At 40.8% G+C, this 19,720-nt stretch overlaps 1 protein-coding gene across 5 annotated transcripts in view; it reads left to right on the forward strand.

Moving 5' to 3' along the window:
- Positions 1-19,720, forward strand: part of LOC149153351 (uncharacterized) — a 306,416-nt gene that overhangs the window by 82,833 nt on the left and 203,863 nt on the right. For all 5 annotated transcript variants that reach the window (XM_089440155.1, XM_089440156.1, XM_089440157.1 and 2 more), the window contains one exon: positions 10,142-10,241. In XM_089440155.1, coding sequence (XP_089296281.1) covers positions 10,142-10,241 — 100 coding nt within the window. The remainder of the gene's footprint in view (positions 1-10,141; positions 10,242-19,720) is intronic.

Consider the following 19,720-nt stretch of genomic DNA (forward strand, 5'->3'; position numbering starts at 1 on the left):
CTTTTCAAATAATTGGGGACACTTCCTCTAGCCGAAGACTTCAACTTCTTGCTAGTTTTGGAAGAGTTCCAAGAATTGGATTAAGCATTCCAGAGTTGGTGGTCATCCTTAAACCACCGCAGGTTGCAGACCTCCCTTTTTCCAGGTTGAAGGTCTCCCTCTTCAAAGCATTAAGAGCACTTCCTCTAGCAGAAGACCTCAACTTCTTGCCAGATTTGGAAGAGTTCCAGGAACTGCACTAAGTATTCCAGTGTTGGTGGTAATCCTTAAACCATTGTCAGTTGAGACCTCGAGTTCTCCCACCTTATGCCATCATTTCAGAGAGCACATTCAGCGTATTGCAGTCATCCACTATTGTATTTTATTATTAGAACTCTCTTCTTGGACTCGTATATACCCCTTCGGATTAAGGGGGGAATGTTGGACACCTAATCCGCTAAGGGTTGGTGTGGAATGTAACAGTCAAAGGGAGTCCAAGAGACCACTTGGTATATGGAAACCAAGGGTCATTAGAATGTATTATAAATGTATATCACTTGTGAATAAATGGATCTCATGATTTATCTTACTCTTGCTGTCCACATTCCATGTGTGTTTAACATCACTTGTGAAGGATGAATCAACAAATGGATGTGAAGTGACCTTAATGATCCTTTTCCTAGAAGGAGGTTAAGAATGGAGCTTGCTTGCTCTTCAAGCAAGGTACAAAGCTTTCTAGGAGAAGGAGGCGAGGATTTAAGGGCTACGTTTAAGGAATGTGTCTTGCAAAGGAGTTTCCCAATCCCTAAATTCCGTATTGAACTTGGTTTCCCAAGTGGTTCTTAAAGAATTAACTTTTCAAAGGTATGGGACCACACGAGACCAAGTGGACCCAGCCTAGGTTAAGGGGAGGGAATTTAGCAACCGATGATGATCTTAACCTAAACAAGGAAGGGGAAAGGATCAAAACAAGAATTTCCACTTAAAGGTGTCAAATTGATCCTATGAGGTACTAGTCGATGGAACACTAGGGAAAAGTTTGATCTTAGAGCTAGGGCTTAAGATATCTCACAATCCCACCGTCAGAATTTCTTCAAATTTGGAGGAGATGTTGAGGACACACCAGCGCAGTAGAGGCTAGGAGATCGAACTTTTTCTATGGCTACTTGTTGGGAAAGTGATGCCATTGGTGGCCCAGCGTGGCTAGACGTAGAAAAGAGGGGAAAAAGGTGAAGAAAAATGTTTTAAGGTGATCATCTTAGGGTAGATCAGTGCTTAATTCCTTTTGGGGATATGGAGTCAGGAAAAATTATGAAGAAGGATCTTGTTTCTAGCTCAAGGAGGCTCTAATGGCAACTTCGGCCAATGTTAGGGAAAGAAAAAGTGACCTTAAAGCTTTTATACTTCGCTTGCAAATGAAGATGGATTATCAAGATAACTTCTATCTCTTGGACAATTCGTTCAACAACATGGCCCATACATGAGATATGCTATATAAAAACATAATTCCACAATGAAGCAGTAAATGCACGCAACAATTAGCCCTAAAATAGTGAAAATCCCATGATCAAACAAAGTGAAAGAAAATAACATCAATATCGTACTTACATGTAAGAGAATATATCCAACCATCAATACATTTGCCAATAAAGAAGCTCCAAGATAAGGAAATCCAATCCAAACATCAAAATTCATCCATGCTAGAATTCGTCCTCCAAGAAAGAAATGTGAAATTCTCAAGAGATAGAATGATCCAATCCAAGTGATGACACAAAATGAATTCATGTTTGTCCTATTTATACACTCATTAGGAGTTCGAATTATCTAATTTGAGCCTACATTAGCCCATCAAATAAAAGTAATGTGCAAATATCTAACTTTTGGTGACAAGCCCACTAAACTAGCTCATAAACAAAATAACAATCCTCCCAAGAGGTTGAATAATCAATGATGCATGTTGTTGGGCTCTCTAAGAGGCCTGATGAAGTCCATAAGTGCCAAAATGATGAATTGGACTTCCAAAAGTAATGGACAAGGGGTTGGCCCCTTGTTCTCCACATAATAAACCTGTGGTGCTCCCAATGGCTGTGAGGGCACACAAGTGACCTCATGGGTCTCCAAGTAAGTCGAAGATGCCTGTAGACCATCTGTAAGGGCTCAGATGATGGTGTAAGTGATGCCACATAAACATACAAGTCCTGGGTCATCTGCCAAGTGCATGGTACAACTGTGGGGTTGGCTGGGCAAAGGTGAACCAGGTGCATCTTCATCGTCCAATAGGTGAATCTCCAACAATCTTTGAACATCCCCGGGGATACATGGAGTGTTGTCTACTACTGTGGAAGCCCATGGCTTTGAACACACACCCTACATGTGCCAGTGTAGCCCTTTGGAGGGTTAGGACCCCGTATAAGGAGACCAAACCCAAGATGGAGACTACTTGCAATCCTGCATAAGATCCAATGTGTCCCCTAGCCTTCCAGTACAACAAGTCATCAAGGAAATCGAGTAAAAGAGCTTACAAACCATGGACAACAGGTGGGGACTTCATAATGGCATGCCCTTCCATAATGGGCTTTGGCATGTGCTAATGTCTCCAAGCTCCAAATGGGGTTAACCAAGTATCCCATTAGGTGGTTTCTACTTCTAAAGGGGATAATATGTCCAAGGTACATCCTTTAAAAGGTGGTGGCATGTGATAAAGAGATGAATGGAGTAGGGAATGAAAAGGGGCAACCTTGGGTCACATGCTGGGGTACAAGGGTAGCTAGTTAAAATGGAAGCCCACACTTGGGTATATTATATAGTGTATAGAAGGGAGCAATCGTGGTACATGAGGTGCCCTGACCTTAATTTTTCCATCCTTCTTTATATTATGATTTTTCTTTAATTAACTGCTCGGGGTTCAAGGGGTAAGAGAATGATGTGTGAGATATAGCAGTGGATACCCCTTTTAAGGTAGGGCGGTTCATTGCCCACTAGGGGTTGGGACAATCATGGGTTCCTAAATGATACAGAGGCACATCCAGGGCCTGTAGGAACTAGGGTGTTGTCCATGATGATGGGGTAGAGCTCATGTATTGGCTTTTGCCCACGTGCTAAATGTGTTTGTCCTGACCATCTTTTTCATTTTGTGGTATATCTTCTTATTGAATGTGGCCAATTATGCTTTTACTTTTCTTTTCAACTGCATCAACCTCCGGGGCATCATTCTTAGGCCTGACCCAAGGGGTGGGCAAGGGGAGGGGGAAGGTTGACCCTATGTGGACCTAGTGGAGGAATGTGGACCCAGGTGGGAGAATTGATGAATGGGGTTATAATGAGTGGAAAGGGGGCAATATATGTGGATGATGGAGTGGGACCACACAACCTAAATTAGGATTTCCCATGAAATACCATCCCTAAAGCCAAAGAGCCAGTAAAAGAGATCCCACTGGACTAGAATCCAAGGTTAACATGCAAAAGGGGTCTAGGGGACAAGGGCACAGACCTAGCCCATTCTTTCCGCCAAATCCCCCCATTAATCCATGCCGAGAAGTGTCCATGATAAGAAAACTACAATACTCAATTACCAAATGACAAGGCATACCTTTAGGTTTGGGAGGCCCACCTTCAAACATACGATCATGGCAGACGGGTGAGGGACCACATGGCTGGCTCAGGTGGTGGAGAAGTGGCAGAACATGCTAGTTGGCGGTTGCAAGGGTTGCCGACTGAGGACCATCTTGGAGATTGTTTTTATCTTAGGGATATCACCAACAAAATAGTGGGTAACAGGAATTAAAAGAAATTGACAGTTATGCACGCCAGAACAAGCACATCTTGCACTCTTGGCCACATTTGAATCTAGCAGCTTTGAAGAGGTTAGTCATGATGAGCATTGAGTAGCAATTATGAACGAAGAATTGGATCAGATTGAAAAGAATGATACTTGGGAATTGGTTCCACAACCAAAGGACAAAAATGTCATTGACACATAGTGGGTTTTCAAAAACAAGCTGAATGAGGATGAAATTGAATAAGCTACTAGGAAAAAGGAAAGATTGGTTTGCAAAGGGTATGCAGAGCTTGAAGGAATAGATTTCGAAGATACATTTGCACCCTTTACCAGGATGAAAGCCATTCAAATGTTCTTTGGCTGTGCATGTTCAAGGAAGATCAAAATGTATCAAATGGATGTAAAATCAATTTTTTTGTGAACAGAGAATTGGAAGAAGAGGTATATATAGAAAAACCTGAAGGATTTTTGCTTGCTGAGAAGAAAGATTATGTTTGCAGGTTGTAGAAGGCATTATATGATCTAAGACAAACTACTAGAGCTTGGTACGCCCGTCTTGACAGGTACTTGCAAAAACAAGGCTTCAAGAGGAAATGCTGATAGCAACCTTTATGTGAAGGTTGAACATGATAGTTTGACCATCATTGAAGTATATGTGGATGACATTATTTTTGGTAGTGATGATGATAGGTTAAGCAAGAAGTTTGCATCAGATATGCAAAGTGAGTTTGAGATGTCATTGCTTGGTGAGTTGACTTTCTTCTTGGGACTTCAGATATCTTAGGAAGACAAGGGCATATTCATCTGTCAAACCAAGTATATCAAAGAAATGTTGAAAAGGTTTTAGATGGAAGATTGCAAACTAGTCAACACCCCAATGGTGACTGGTTGCAAGTTGAGCATGGATGATTTATCCAAAGATGCAGACCAGAGGATGTATAGATCAATGATTGGTAGTCTTCTATATGTGATAGCTTCTAGGCCAGATGTGATGCAAGCAGTTGGACAGGTAGCACATTTCCAAGCAGCACCAAAAGAATCCCATGTTGTTGCAGTGAAGAGAATCTTTCGATATCTCAAGGGAACAATAGATTTTGGCTTATGGTATCCAAAAGGAAATGACTTAACCATCACAACTTATACAAATGCAAATTGGGCAAGCAACATTGATGATCGTAAAAGCACTAGTGGAGCAACTTTCTACCTAGGTGGTTGTCTTGTATCATGGTTGAGCAAAAAGTAGTCTTCAGTCTCCTTGTCCATAGTGGAAGCATAATACATAGCAACAACAACTTGTTGTACGCAAGTCCTTTGGATGAAAAAAACTTTGTAGGATCTTCAGGTGAAGTTTGATGAGCCCATTCTGATGTTTTGTGATAACACTAGCGCTATTAACATCTCCAAGAATCATGTCATGCATTAAAAAACAAAACACATTCCTCTTAAGTATCACTTTGTTCAAGAGCAGGTTGCAGAAAGGAACATAAAAGTGGAATATATTGGGACAAAGGAGCAAATAGTTGACATCTTCACCAAACCATTACCGCTCGACACGTTTGAGTATCTTTGAAAAAAACTTGGGATTTTCCCAAGATCACATAAAAAATCTTTTATTTAGTCAAGAGGACAGGGGGAGTAGAGGCAGGTTACAAGTACACAACAACAAACAGGTCAGGGGGAGTCACCCTTTGACATTGATGTCAAAGGGGGAGAGAAAGCAGGTCAGGAAGATCAAAGGCATGGAGTCAGGGGAAGTAGTGATCGTAGGGGGAGTACGTGTGTTGGCATCAATGCCAAAGGGGGAGATTGTTGATATGTGATTGTCATTGATGTCAACCGAAGTAACACCAAGAGATGCCCCGCCCTTTGTCGGCCAAAATGACATAACAAGACATAACAATTCATGATTTGTCGAGTCCACACCATTTTTGTTGGATTGTCCTCGTTGAGCTGATTCTAGTGATATGCGGCACAGCCTGAGAACCCTCACGGTTCATGAGTTATGCTAGTTTGAAGAAATCCCAATTTGTGGGCAAAAAGTTAAAACACCAAAGGGTGTTGAGGTGGCAGCATTTCTTTGGTCAAAGCAACTTAAGGCTCCTTACCAAAATCAAATAATATACATTGTGGCAAAAGGATTATTTGTGAATATTCATTTTTATAATTAAGGGCATGAGAGGGTTTTTGTTTTAAGAAGGCAAGCTAATATTCAAAATTAAAACCCTCAAGGGGTTTCCCTCTTCAAAATTTGAATTTAAAAATATGAAGTCTTCCTCCAAATTAAGAATTCGTTGCATCTCTTAGAAGCCCCGCCAATATCTATAAAAGGAGGCCTAGATCTCTCTCATAAGGTATAAACTTCATGAATATCTCTTGAGTACTCTTGCTCTGAAACTAAACTCGGCCCTGTGGAGCAAAAGACAGATCAGGTGAAGTGGCTAGGGTTTATTTTTGTTTGGGTTTGTTAAGGGATTTGTTGGGGTGATTGATTGCAGGTGGAGACTAAAGACTGTGTTAAACTCTTCTATGGTCTCACTCCTTATCAAGGCAAGCAACAAATTGATGATACTATAATCTGAAGAAGGGTTCAGATCACAGAACATACAGTCTATCTATGGAAGTATTTCGGTGCTCTAAAGCAACAAGTACATTGTGTACAAATTCATTGCAGACCAAGTGAAATCTAATCTTGATGCAGAGCGTGGCCTAGTCATTGATCCCTGTTGAGAAGCGGCTTTGTTATAGAACCCTGTTGTGCAATTCTTGGTAGTTAATTGTACAGATCTGTGGCAATCTCGGCCTAGGGTTTCCTGAGGAGATAAATTTCATTCTAATCTCATAAATAGCAGTGATGTCCTCAATACAAATACACGTTTGTGTGACTGTTGGAAGGAGGTGAAGCCGACCTACATAGTAGCAGATGTATTGAGTCTACATTCTGAAGTTACAGTTTTGGAACAGAATACGGATGTGGTCTCAATCTCAGCGAATAGGCACACGTTTTGTCTTGCTACAGCTCAAAGAACAGCCTGAAGAATTGGTCTTGGCCTACTTATTAATGCACACCATTTTCCCAGTGAACTCCCAAAGCGGCGAAGGAGCACTAATCTTTGAAGTTATCATATCCTAGAATCTGAAGCAGCTTATGACATATTTTAATTCTCGGCCTATTCTAAAGTAGTCACGGTTATACTACATTTATGGTCTTCAAGGTGACTTGACAAGCAGACAGAGATATGTCTTGCATTGCTTGAATATTTCTAAATATGAATCATTTACAAACAAAAGCAGAGAAATTTATGGTTACAGTTTCATACTTTCAGTAGTAAGCAGTTGGGCTATATCATCATTTTACTTCAGCAGTGCCTCCAGTGTCATAGCAATGTTCTATTCTCTGTAGTAGCAGTAAGGGGTTTGACAGCAGTGGTCTTGTGTAAGGAAGAGTTTCATCCTTGAAGTAAAGGCTCTTGCATAGTAGTCTCAATTGGCATCTTCTGACAAAGTATGGTTCAATAACTTACATAGCAGCAGTGAGAGGTTCATATTTGATCAGTTTGGATAAGGGTTTCACTGGTTTACTGTAAGGGCTTGTGTCATTAATCAGATTGCAGCAGTCTGGTCATCTTGAAGCAAGCAGCAGTTGGGCTTCTGGAATAAGGGTTTTTGAAATTGTATATTTGTAAGGGCTGTCATCATTAAAATTCTAAGTGGGTCATTGTTGCTGGTACGGGAGCCCACATAATTGAAGAAGTCTATTTATTGTAAGTGGGTCATTGCCCCTGGTATGGGAGCCCACAATAGTTGTCAACTTTTTATCATTCTCAGGGTTGTTGGGTGGTGCTAGGCAAGTGGTTGAAGTCACTTTTGGTTGGAGTCTGAAGACACTTCAAGGTGGTAGGGTAGTGCTAGGGTAGGTTGGAGCTTGCTAGGGTGTTGGAGCATCCTTTCAGCATTTGCTGATAAAACCAGGCATTGGAGCACCCTTCCAGTTGGAGCTGGAAAATTGAGCGCTTTTCTAGAGTACTAGGGAGTTGGGGTTTCCCCTTTACAGTTGGAGCTGAAGCATTAATGCACTCATAAATTATTAGAGAAACGTTCGGTAGTTTTTGTCCCGGAGGGGGTTTTTCACCTAAAAATTCTTGTGTGTACTGTCTACTACTTATTTATGTTTTGAATTGATGCCAAAGATTAATTAATGCTCTGAAAAGATTAATAAATTACTAATTGCTAAGAAATACTGATTCACCCCCTCAGTGTTTTCAACGTTGTGGAGAAAGCATCTTTTAAGGGGGTGGCAGTTTAACAAATGTAATAATGATAATAAAAATGGTAATACAAATAATACTAATAAATATAATGGTTAGGCTAATGAAACATCAAGGGTCACACGTCCCTTCACCTCATGAACAGTCGATATATATTTCTGCACCGTCATGAGGCTCATTGTAAACATCATTCATAAATCATTCTTTATTCAATATTGTATTATGTATTTGCAGAATTATGGGTGTGTTTGTAAAACACTTCCTTCAAGGGGTTGAAAATGTAACAAACATAATAATAATAATAATAATAGTTAGGTTAATGAAACATGAAGGGTCACACTCCCCTTGACCTCATGACCAGTCAATGTATATTTATACACCATCGGGAGGGTTATTATAAACATCATTCATCCATCATACATTATTCAATATTTTAATTTATATTTGCAGAATTACTCTGTCAGTCTCATAATAAACAGGAACTATTTATTCCATTAGCCAGAATCAACTTTTAGAGAGGATGTAGTCTCTTTTGAGATTGGGGCCTAAGGTGGATATTCTGGTGCACCTTTCCTGTGTATGTAAAGGTTGCTTGTATAATCATAGCTTGTACCAAATGATGTATACTTACGTATTTATCATTCAGCAGTGAAATGCAAGATACATTTTCCAAATGAGAGAATGGTAGAAGGGCTCAAGGTGGATATTCCCGTATACCTCTTCCTATATAGGAAGAGCTAGTTTGTATAAGCTATAGTCATAGCTTGGCCCAAATGTCGTATGCTTGTGTATTTAATATTTATTGGTCAGCAATGAATTGTAAGATGCATTTTCCAAGAGAGAATGGTATAATGCTGATTTAACTTTATATCAGCTAAGAAATGAAAGATGTTTAAGGTTTTTGAAACTTATGTAAGCCCCAATAAGGTACATTGGGATCTCAGATATTGCTGTGGGCAATATGAATTGCCATTTTGTGGTCTCTTCTTAACTTGGTTATGGCTCTGTTTTGGTTGAAACGTCTTGCTATGTATGGATGTCCAGAATCCAGATAAACACGGTAGGTGCTATTGATCTCTTGAAAGATGTTATTTATACTCTAGGCCTTGAGTGAAATAATAATTTATCTTGCTATGGTCAGAGCATTGTATTATGGTGGTGCACTGTATATTGCACCTCATTGCAACATAATCTCTTCCCTGACTAGCTTTTTGCCAATTAAAACTCACATATATGACTGGATTGATGTGTGGGAGCTTCTACATCTCCATATTGCTGTTTACTATGTTACTGGATCCAACTATGGAAAATCCAAGATCTGGGTCTGCTTGGGATAGGTTTTTGGTTTGGAAGCACTAGAGGATCCACTCAAAGTCTATTTCCAGCTTGTTGGAATCAAGTGGACAGATCCCCTGGAAAAACACAAATAATAAGAAATGAAAATAGAAAATAAAATTAGAAAAGTATGGGTCCCTAAAACCATAACTTTACAAAACACTCCATCTTAAAATACACAAATCTGAGCTTTTTACAGCAGTCTGAATATTTGAATTTATGAGAATGATTTGGAGTGAAATATATTTGGAGATCTGAATTTTCTATGTTTCAGGTTTATGATTTTCTTACTATATATATTGATTTATTTATATTTTTATATATGCTATATCCCTTGATTCTGATCCCATCTTTAAAAGAAAACCATTCTCTGTATCTAGATATGTATCTGGATCTGGATCTGTTTCCATGAAACACAGGCTGTTTACTGTTAAGACCTTTTTAGCCTATAACTGATGTATTTAGTACTTTGTGATTAAGTACATGAGACTAGGATCACATGAGAGTGTGTGATAATGCACTCTCTGCTTATGATTTGTTCATATGAGCTTCTCTAACTGTATTCACAAAATAAGACACAAGTTCTAGGATTCAAAAAGAGTTTGCTCAAGATAAATAGGAAAGTTTGTTTGCAAATGTTTTGTATTATTTCTCTTTTTATAGATATCAAATGTTTCTTCTTTGGAAATGAAGCAATATTGCTGGCTACCTCTACTTGAATTTATTTTCATTTGGCAATTTTGTGATGACGAATTCCTGAATTTTGTGATTTGAACTGCTATAGGAAGATGGAAAACATACAAATACATCTCAAGATACAAAAGAATATGATATTGCCATTGTGGGAGGAGGAATGGTGGGTGCTGCAGTTGGTTGTAGTCTGGGTATGTTTTCAAGATATTGCTTTAACATTACAATTCTCTTTGTTAGTGCAACTTTGGGTTTTGATTTGAATGAATTAACAATTTGATGCTGTGTGTGAGCAGGTTGCAAACTTACAAATGTATGTTGGTTTTCTTTCTTGCTAATTGTGTTCAGTTGGGTGTAAAATATCCGGTTAATTTGGAGAAGCAGTGGCCATGGCTGCAGGATAAGTTTGTTGTCTAGTCATAACTAAAATATGTGAAGGTTGGAGCACATTTTGTTGGAAACACTAAAAGGGGGGGTGAATCAGTATTTCTTTTGAATTGTTACTTTTACTAGTTAGATCACTTATATTTAGAACACAAAATGAACAATAAGAATAAATGTTTTTATTAATTTCTTCTTTACAATAAATCAAGTACAATATATGTAGGGCTCCAACCCTAGATGAAGACATCGATCTTCAATCTCCCAGGCTCCAACTTGTAGTTTCCAAGTACTGACTTGTTCTTCCAAGGCTCCAACCTTGTCAATTTTGAGGCACCAACCTCGAGGGCTCCAACCCTATATCTAGTTTAGGCTCTGACCTGGTTTCTTGACGACTCCGATCCTCTAGGGCTCCAACCCTATCCTCCAAGGCACCAACCTTGTCTTTTCGAGGCTCCAATCTCTTGGGCTCCAACCCTTACTTTACTTCGTCAAGATGTATTTGGTTATACTTCACGGCTCCCAATGTCTTCTTCAACCAACCTTGACAATAATCTTCACCTTCAACAATGCCCTTGATCTCCAAAGCACTTAGCTCATCAATGACAACTTTGTCTCCTCAGAAGGTGTCTCCACAACTCTTCATGTTACCCAAACAAAACTTCTTCAAGGTTGTTGATTTTGGGTAGCATCGGGTGTGCTCTAGCTCCGAAATTTTGTGGAGGGGCTAGAACACATGAGATCTCCAGAACCCAGAAATTGTTTAGAGAAATTCCACTCGGATGAGGAGTTATTAAATTAATTAATATTTTTAATGGGTTCCTGAGTCTAAACTTAGGAAAAAAATATTAATGTGTATTAATAAAAATATGGGTGAGAAGGTTCTAAGTGATGAGGATCAAGTCAATTCTAATCTTAGCTGTTGATTAGGGATTTAATCTCGGCTGTTGATTTATCAACATGAAAAGTATAAGAGGAGGCTTAAGGGTCAGTTGGAGACACACCAAGAGATCATAGAGTTCGATTTTCTGGGGCAAGGTTTGCTGAAGAAATCGAGCTAGTGATCTAAGTTGCAGTGAGGGGCAGTTCGACAAGGGAACTTCAGTTCGAGGCCGAAGAATACATAGCAGAGAGGCAGAACAACACAGAGAGAGACAGTGCAGGCCCCAGAAGGGCTGATGCAGAGGCTGTAGAAGCTGACGCAGAGGGCTGACGCAGGTGATGCAGAAGTTGTAGAAGTTGACGTAGGCCCTTAGAGGCAGCGTTGGGGAGATTTTGTGGGGTAGAGAAGGGGTAGATCAATAGTATCGAATTTCTGAGCAAGGGAGGCTCACTGTCAGGGTGATGTAGCTCCTAGAGGAGCGACGCAGTTCTAGTGCAGTGCTTGGAGCAGCGATCGCTGTCCAACATAGGGAACAACGGGAGTCATTGTGGGGTTTGATCATCCGTTTGCTGAATTTGCCAAAATATCTATCTTCAGATAGAGGTACTATTGCCAAGGATATTCTCTGTTGGGTGAGCCATTTCTGGCACCCTAGTTGTATTCACGAATCTGCTTAATAATACAAACCCTCTATATGCTGCACCGGTTTTCCCGAATTGGGTTTTTTCGGGGACGATTATCCAAAAATAACAGTGTCCCTTGTGTTATTATCTCTGTTTATTTCAGTTCATGATTTGTATATTTTTGTAGGCTGCAATAGTGTTTACATTGATGTTTATGAAATTAAATAACTTGTTAATGCAAAGAACAAGTAGGAGATTGTAAACCAGTAATTGCAGTAGGGGTTTCTGATGTATTAGATTCAAGAATTTTCACATGGTATCAGAGCGATTGCAGGTCATAGGCAACTGAAGACACTAGCCGAGAAATCTGAGAATTTGCAGTAGAGAAGTACCTATCTCGAGAGACAACGCTGTTCTAGAGCCGGAGAGGCAGAAGGAGTGACGCAGTGTAGAAGAGGTGACGCAGAGGCTCACGCAGTGCTCGCGTCAACATTCTGAGCCAGGAGAGGGAGACGCAGTAGCTGGGAGGAGCCCACACAGTAGTTGCGCCAGCCGTTAGGGCCAACGCAGAGACAGAGGAGGGCAGATCAGGATCACACAAAGCCACATCATCTTTCTAAGCCAGGAAGGATTGACGCAGTTGGCCGAGAGGAGCTGATCCAGCCCACGCAGTGATTACGCAGAGCCTAAAGGGCTCAGATTCTTTGAGTTGCCGGGGCTAAGGGAGCTGTGCAAATTTTGATTTGAGGAGCTGGTGGGACGCTGTTTCTATTGGTGTAGAACAATGTCTAAGGAGATGAACCAAGGTAGAGGGAATCACTAACTTGACAGATTTCTAGCCAAGATTCGGGCTGCAGCAACAAAGGAGGGTTGGAGAGGAGTGATTCGACAGTTGGCCGTTGGATTTTTGAGAGGGAAATCAGGACTCAGAGGGAGTCTAGAGAAGAGGAGTAGAGATGGCAGTGAATGGATTGAGGGATCAAGACAGATTGGACGAAGCTTCCAATTTTGTCATCTGGAAGGCCAGGATCCTGGCAATCCTAGATAAACATCGCATCAAGGACTATGCCTTGAAAGTAGTAACTATCCCGGTTGATGCTAATGCAGTCGAGAAGTATGAGGGGGCCTAGGCGAAGGCGAAATGCATGATCCTAGATAGGGTCAAGGACCATGTAATACCACATATTGCTGAGAAGACAACAACAAGGGAGATGTGGGAGACCCTGACCACCTTATACCAGGGCTCTTCCGTGCAACGAAAGATGTTATTGGAGAATCAACTAAGATCATATCAGACGCAGAAAGGAGAGGAGATAGATCCCTTCCTTCTCAGGTTGCAAGGGATTCGTGACCAACTTACTTCCGTGGGGTCTACACCGAATCCAGAGTTCATGGTCAGGACTACCCTGAATGCAGTCACTGAGGATTGCGAGACGTTTGTCCAAAGCATCTTGGGCAGGGCAACTGTCCCTAGTTGGGAGAAGATGTGGGCAGCTCTTCGACAAGAAGAGCTTAGGAGGTTGACCAACATAGGGAGTAGCGACAAGGGAGTCTGAATAAAAAAAGATGAGGAGGATGCAGCTCTCGCATCAGCGGGACAACAGGGATTACAAAAGAGGAAGACGAAGGACATCGCCAAGGTCAAGTGCTTCAACTATGGGGAATTGGCACATTATGCCTCTCAGTGCCCCAGGAAGAAAGGCAAGGGAGAGGCTTCCAACTTAAAGGTTGCTCCCACAAAGGCGGAGAAGGATGTCCAGGATGATGACGATTGTGCCATGAGTGCTCATGGGCCTCTGGAGAAGAGGTGGGGTGACATGGAGTTGTAGTCGCTAGGACTACATGAAGGGCAAGATCCTTGAGGTGCCTAAACTCTTGGATCACATACGGCTAAGGGAGCCCTTAATGACAGTAGCAGAATGACAGGAGTTAGTTGGTGCGAGGGATGATGGAGCAACAGTTGCAGAGCTAGAGTGCCAGAGTTTAAAGCAGCGCAGACTATAAAAGAGGAAGAAGAATGGCATCTCCAAGGTCAAGTGCTTCAACTGTGGGGAATTGGGACATTATGGCTCTCAGTGCCCCAGGAAGAAAGGCAAGGGAGAGGCTTCCGACTCAAAGGTTGCTCCAACAAAGGCAGAGAAGGTTGTCTAGGATGATGACAATTGTGCCATGAGTGCTCATGTGCCTTTAGAGAAGAGGTGGGGCCACATGGAGTTGTAGTCGTGAGGGCTACATGAAGGGAAAGATCCTTGAGGTGCCCAAACTCTTGGATCACATACAGCTATGCGAGCCCTTAATGACAATAGCAAAATGACGGGAGTCAGTTGGTGCGAGTGATGATGGAGCAACAATGGCAGAGCTAGAGTGCCAGAGTCTAAAGCAGTGCAGTGGAGTGTTGCAGCAGTGCGGGAGGCACAAAGCAGATACAACAACAACGCAATAACATCATAGGGTCATCAAAAATTAGCAGCAGAGGTAGCTTTAGCATCACGGGGCATCCAGACTGACTAGGATGTTTGTTTTTTTTTGGGTGGTTTTTCAGTTGCTTACTTCTCAGGAACTGAGTTGTAGTGCAACAATTAGCAACGGTAGTGCTTTGGGCATCATGATGCAACATTTTTAGAGGGAGTTGTAGTACATATGTTGCAGTGGCAGTATCATGGGCATCAGTGCAGGATGTAGCGGTGCAATGGATGAAGGGTAGCAGGCTGCCAAGCATCAGCAACACAAAGGACAGATGCAGAGGATTAGTGTAGTACTTTTGTCGAGAAGTGTTACTAGAGCACATTCCTCGCTAAGAGGGAGTGTTGATTTTGGGTAGCATTGGATGTGCTCTAGCTTGGAAATTTTGTGGAGGGGCTAAAACACATGAAATCTCCAGAACCGAAAAATTGTTTAGAGAAATCCTACCTGGATGAGGAGTTATTAAAATAATTAATATTTTTAATGGGTTCCTAAGTCTAAACTTAGGAAAAAAATATTAATGTGTATTAATAAAAATATGGGTGAGAAGGTTCTAAGTGACGAGGATCAAGCCAGCTCTAATCTTAGCCGTTGATTAGGGACTTAATCTCTGCCGTTGATTCATCAACAGGAAAAGTATAAGAGGAGGCTTGAGGGTCAGTTGGAGACACACAAAGAGATCATAGAGTTTGATTTTCTGTGGTGTGGTTGGCTGAGGAAATCGAGCTAGTGATCTAATTGCAATGAGGGCCAGTTCGACAAGGGAACTTTAGTTCAAGGCCAAAGAATACATAACAAAGAGGTAGAGCAACGCCGGGAGAGATAGCGCAGACCACAAAAGGGCTGACGTAGAGGTCGTAGAAGTTGATGCAAAGGACGTAGAGCGCAGACGCAGGAGCTGTAGAGGCTGACACAGGCCCTTAGAGGCAATGCTGGGAAGATTCAGTGTGGCAGAGAAGGAGCATATCAGCAATATCGAATTTTTGAGCAAGGGAGGCTCACTGTTGGGGTGACGAAGCTCCTAGAGGAGTGACACAGTTCCAGCGCAGTGCTTGGAGCAACCATCACTGGCTAGCATAGGAAACAACTTGAGTCATTGTGGGGTTTGATCATCCGTTTGCTGAATTTGCCAGAATATCTATCTTCGGATAGAGGTACTACTGCCAAGGATATTCTCTGTTGGGTGAGCCATTTCTGGCACCCTAGTTGTATTCATGAATCTGCTTAATAATACAAACCCTCTATATGCTGCACCGATTTTCCCGAATTGGGTTTTTTTGAGGATGATTGTCCAAAAATAACGGTGTCCCTTGTGTTATTATCTCAGTTTATTTTAGTTCATGATCTGTATATTTGTGTAGGCTGCAATAGTGTTTACATCGATGTTTATGAAATTAAATAACTTGTTAATGCAAAGAACAAGTAGGAGATTGTAAACCAGTAATTGTAGTATGGATTTCTGATGTGTTAGATTCAGGAATTTTCACAAAGCTCACCTCATGTTGGCTTCACTGCATCATGGTTTTCAATGATCTCCACAAATCTTCAATATGTTGCATCACAAAGTTTTCCAACTTTGCCCTATTCTGTTCTCAAGAGAGGACTTCAACAAGCTCTATTTGTCTAATCCCAATAAATCAACATTTCGACCACGACAACTATGACAACTTCGACCACGACAACTTCAACAACGGCAACTACGCTAACTTCGACAATGGCAACTACGGTAACTTTGACCATGAAAACTACGATAGCTTCGACCACGACAACTACACAACTTTGACCACAGTAGCTTCAACAGCGACAACTACGACATCTGCGACAACTTCGATCACGACAACTACGACAGCGTCGACCACGGTAGCTTCATTCGCGAAAATTACGACAACTTCGACCACGATAGCTTCAACCACAAAAACTATGACAACTTCAGCTACGAAAGCTGTGACCACGACAACTATTGCAACTTCAACCACGACAACTACTGCAACTTCGACCACGATAACTATGACAACTTCGACCATGACAATTAGACAACTTCTCTGCTCCTAGCTTGAACTTGTGGGAGACTATTTAACCCAAGAATAATTCCACAAACTTGTCTTCCTTGCTTTTCTAGGCTGTGATTGCTTTTCTACCTCTTGTCTTGTCCCCCCTGAAAAATCTGAGCTTGAATGGACAAATTTAGGTTTATATTTATAGTGGTTTTTCCATATTCCGAAGGGACACGTCTCTTTGCCAAGGGTTATGAGCCTACTCAAGTCGGCTTGATCAATTTGACAATTTTTGACATATGCAAATTTCAAAAATTGATTTCTCTTCAATGGTAAGGAATTAGGAGTAAAGTTAGTACTCATTGCAAAGCTTATGACCTCCTTTATAAGCTGATATAGTATTCCTTCAAGATATGACCTTCAATGATGGAAATTTAATTTTTCTTTCATCATATGTATATTTTTTCATAACAACCCTATTAAAGAATTTCTTTTATGAAGTTAGAGCATCAAGTGGATTATAAATTTTTCACTCTTTTGACATGCTAGTGCACGTGATCTTCATGCATTAGGATTGCATACAAGGACTAGGGTTTCTTTGACATATTCATACATCTAAGGTTACTAGATTAGGGCTTCATCACATGAGAATTATGAGCATCATTCAACAAGACTAGGGTGCCTTTTCAGTATGTCTTCATGGGCATCTTCAACAAGGTAACTTCTTCCTTAGGGCATCTCTAACAAAGCTTGGGCAATGCATATAAGGGCAAGTTATTGGCTTGCCATCATTAATGACCGACATGGCTAGCTTCAACAATGCAAACATGATATCATAATGACATCATTGCTAGCGCTTCGTTATGGCAAGTGCATCTAGAATTTCATTAATATACACATGCACCTAGGGTCTAGTCAAGTAGTTAGGGTTTAGGTCTCCTAGGGTTTGCACAATATCTAGGGTTTGTTTCAACAATTCAACTATGATGCCATCAATGACAACTTTATTCAACAATCTCCCCCTTTGTCATTGATGGCAATACTCTCCCCCTTTCAACATTCTCTCCCCCTTTGACATCAATGGCAAATGGGGTGCCCAAGTACTCCCCCTATCAAGTTGCTTCTTGACATGTTGCTCCATCGTATTTTCTTCATCAATGATAGTACTCCATGATAGATATGTTGCTCCCCCTATCATGGTGCTCCTTCTTGTTATGTTGCTCTTTGCAACTCCCTTTGTCATTATGCCTTTCTTTAATGGACTTGCTCCCCCTAAGCCTTTGCATGCTTTCATGGAAATGGATGAGGTAGATGATGTTTGCATTTCTTCATGTGATCAACCAACTCCCCTTGCCTACATAAACTCCTTTAGCTCTTCTTTTTTCTCAAGACAAGAAAGATTGTTGCCTTGTGATCAAGTGGAAGACATCTTCAACAATGGATGTGTAGTGAAGACACAATATCATGATTTTCTTCAATGGAATTACTCCCGAGAGATGATCTATCAAGAGATGATTATCCATGTGTGACTCATCAAGGGTTTCATAGGGCTCTTCACGGATAGCTTTTGTAGGAATAGTCAAGAATCACAAGCTCCCCCTATTAGTATCCTTTTTGGTAGAATTTTATCATCAAGACTTGGAATATCATATTTGCCAAAGATGTACTCATTAGATCAACAACATGAGTTGATGTCTTGAGTGTTCAAGAGGCTTTCTGATCCAATTTTCTTTCTTTTCCAAACTTGTGTGACCTTCTTCTCTTGCTTGGTATTCATGTTTTTAGCTTGGTTAGGAACCCAAGTCAAGTTACAATCACGAGCCATATGACCAATATTATGACATTTGTAGCATTCAATTTTGTACATAAATGAGGAAGCATAATTTCCTCCTGCAAAGTTGCTTCTGGGACACTGATGGGGACCATTATATTTGTCTTTGTGATATGCCCTACAATCTTTTGCCATGTGCCCAAAGTTTGTACAAGAATAGCAATAACCAAGAAATATACTTTGGTACTTGGGAGATGAAGATTTCCTTGATGTACTTCTGAAGTCTTTTTGCCTTGGGATTCTTTGATGATATTCATTGCCTTTTGTATTCTTGACACCATCTGCAAGTCTCCTTGGAGTAGGATTTCTTCCATTGTTGTCTTGACTCTTCTCCTTGCCCTTGCTGGAATTGGGAGCATCAACATTTCTTCCAGGCTTCCTCACATCCTTGTTGTTTGAAGCATTAGGGTTTGCATCATTCTTGCTTGAGGATTCACCTGCATAGCCAAGACTTGATTTATCAAGGGGAGACCTTTGATGACTTAGGATGTCATCTAGGGTTTGAGAACTTTTCAAGTTCTTATTCAGCAAGTCAACTTCCTTTTTAAGAAAGACAATTTCTTCCTTCATTTTCTTACATTCTTCATCCTTCTTTGATAGAATGATCTCCATTTATTCCTTCATCTTGGTTGCTTCACATGATTGGGCCTTAAGAGAAGTGATTTCTGATCTTAACTTGGTGATGTCATCATCCTTTTCTTCTAGTTGGCATATCATGGTGTTTCTCTCCTTTTCTGCTTCATCAACTTGTCCTTCTATGAATGCCAAAGCTTCCATCACCTTCTTAGCTCCTTGTGCTTGTTTCCTTGCTTCTTCTAGTTGAGATCTAAGGGAGGAGACCTCTTCCTTGTATTGACCAATCTTTGCTTCAAGTTTGTTCAAGCTCTTGAGTCTTTGTTCAAGGTGGCTTGACAAAGTTTCTTCCCTTTTCTTTGCCTTATCCAATTGATTTGTCATGGATATGACTTCTTCATGATGCTTTCTTTTGTTTTGATGAAATTCCTCCTTAAGTTTGGTGAGCTCCTCATCTCTTTCTTGTACTTGAAGCTTGAAAAGGTCAACTTCCTTCCTTGTCTTGTCCTGGTCACCATCTTGCGCTTTCTTCTTAAGTTCCTCATTTTCCTTTTTCAAACTGTTAATCTCTTCCATGGCAGCTATAAGTTTAGTCAGGAGATCTTCTTCAAAGTCTTCTTTGCTTTCTTCTTCTTCTAGGTCTTCTTTGGCCTTGATGTCATCATTCTTATTTTTAGCTTCCTTGATGGGTTCTGGATTTCCTTCTTGCTTTCCATCATCTTCTTGACTAGTGGTCATGGTCAATGCTCCTTTGAGTGAAGATCATGAAGTTTGCCCCATATACTCATTGCTGATGAACATTTTCCAAATTGGCCTTTATAGAATCTAGTAGCCCATTCAAGATTGCCTTCATCGCTTTTGCATTGTACTCCTTGGATTCTCTGTTCATCATGTTATCAGTAATGACTGATTCCCATGCTTCAAC

This window comes from Pinus tabuliformis, chromosome 9 (assembly GCF_031772625.1).
Source record: "Pinus tabuliformis cultivar Carrire ecotype Pingquan chromosome 9, CPIR1, whole genome shotgun sequence".
NCBI classification, from domain to species: Eukaryota; Viridiplantae; Streptophyta; class Pinopsida; order Pinales; family Pinaceae; genus Pinus; species Pinus tabuliformis.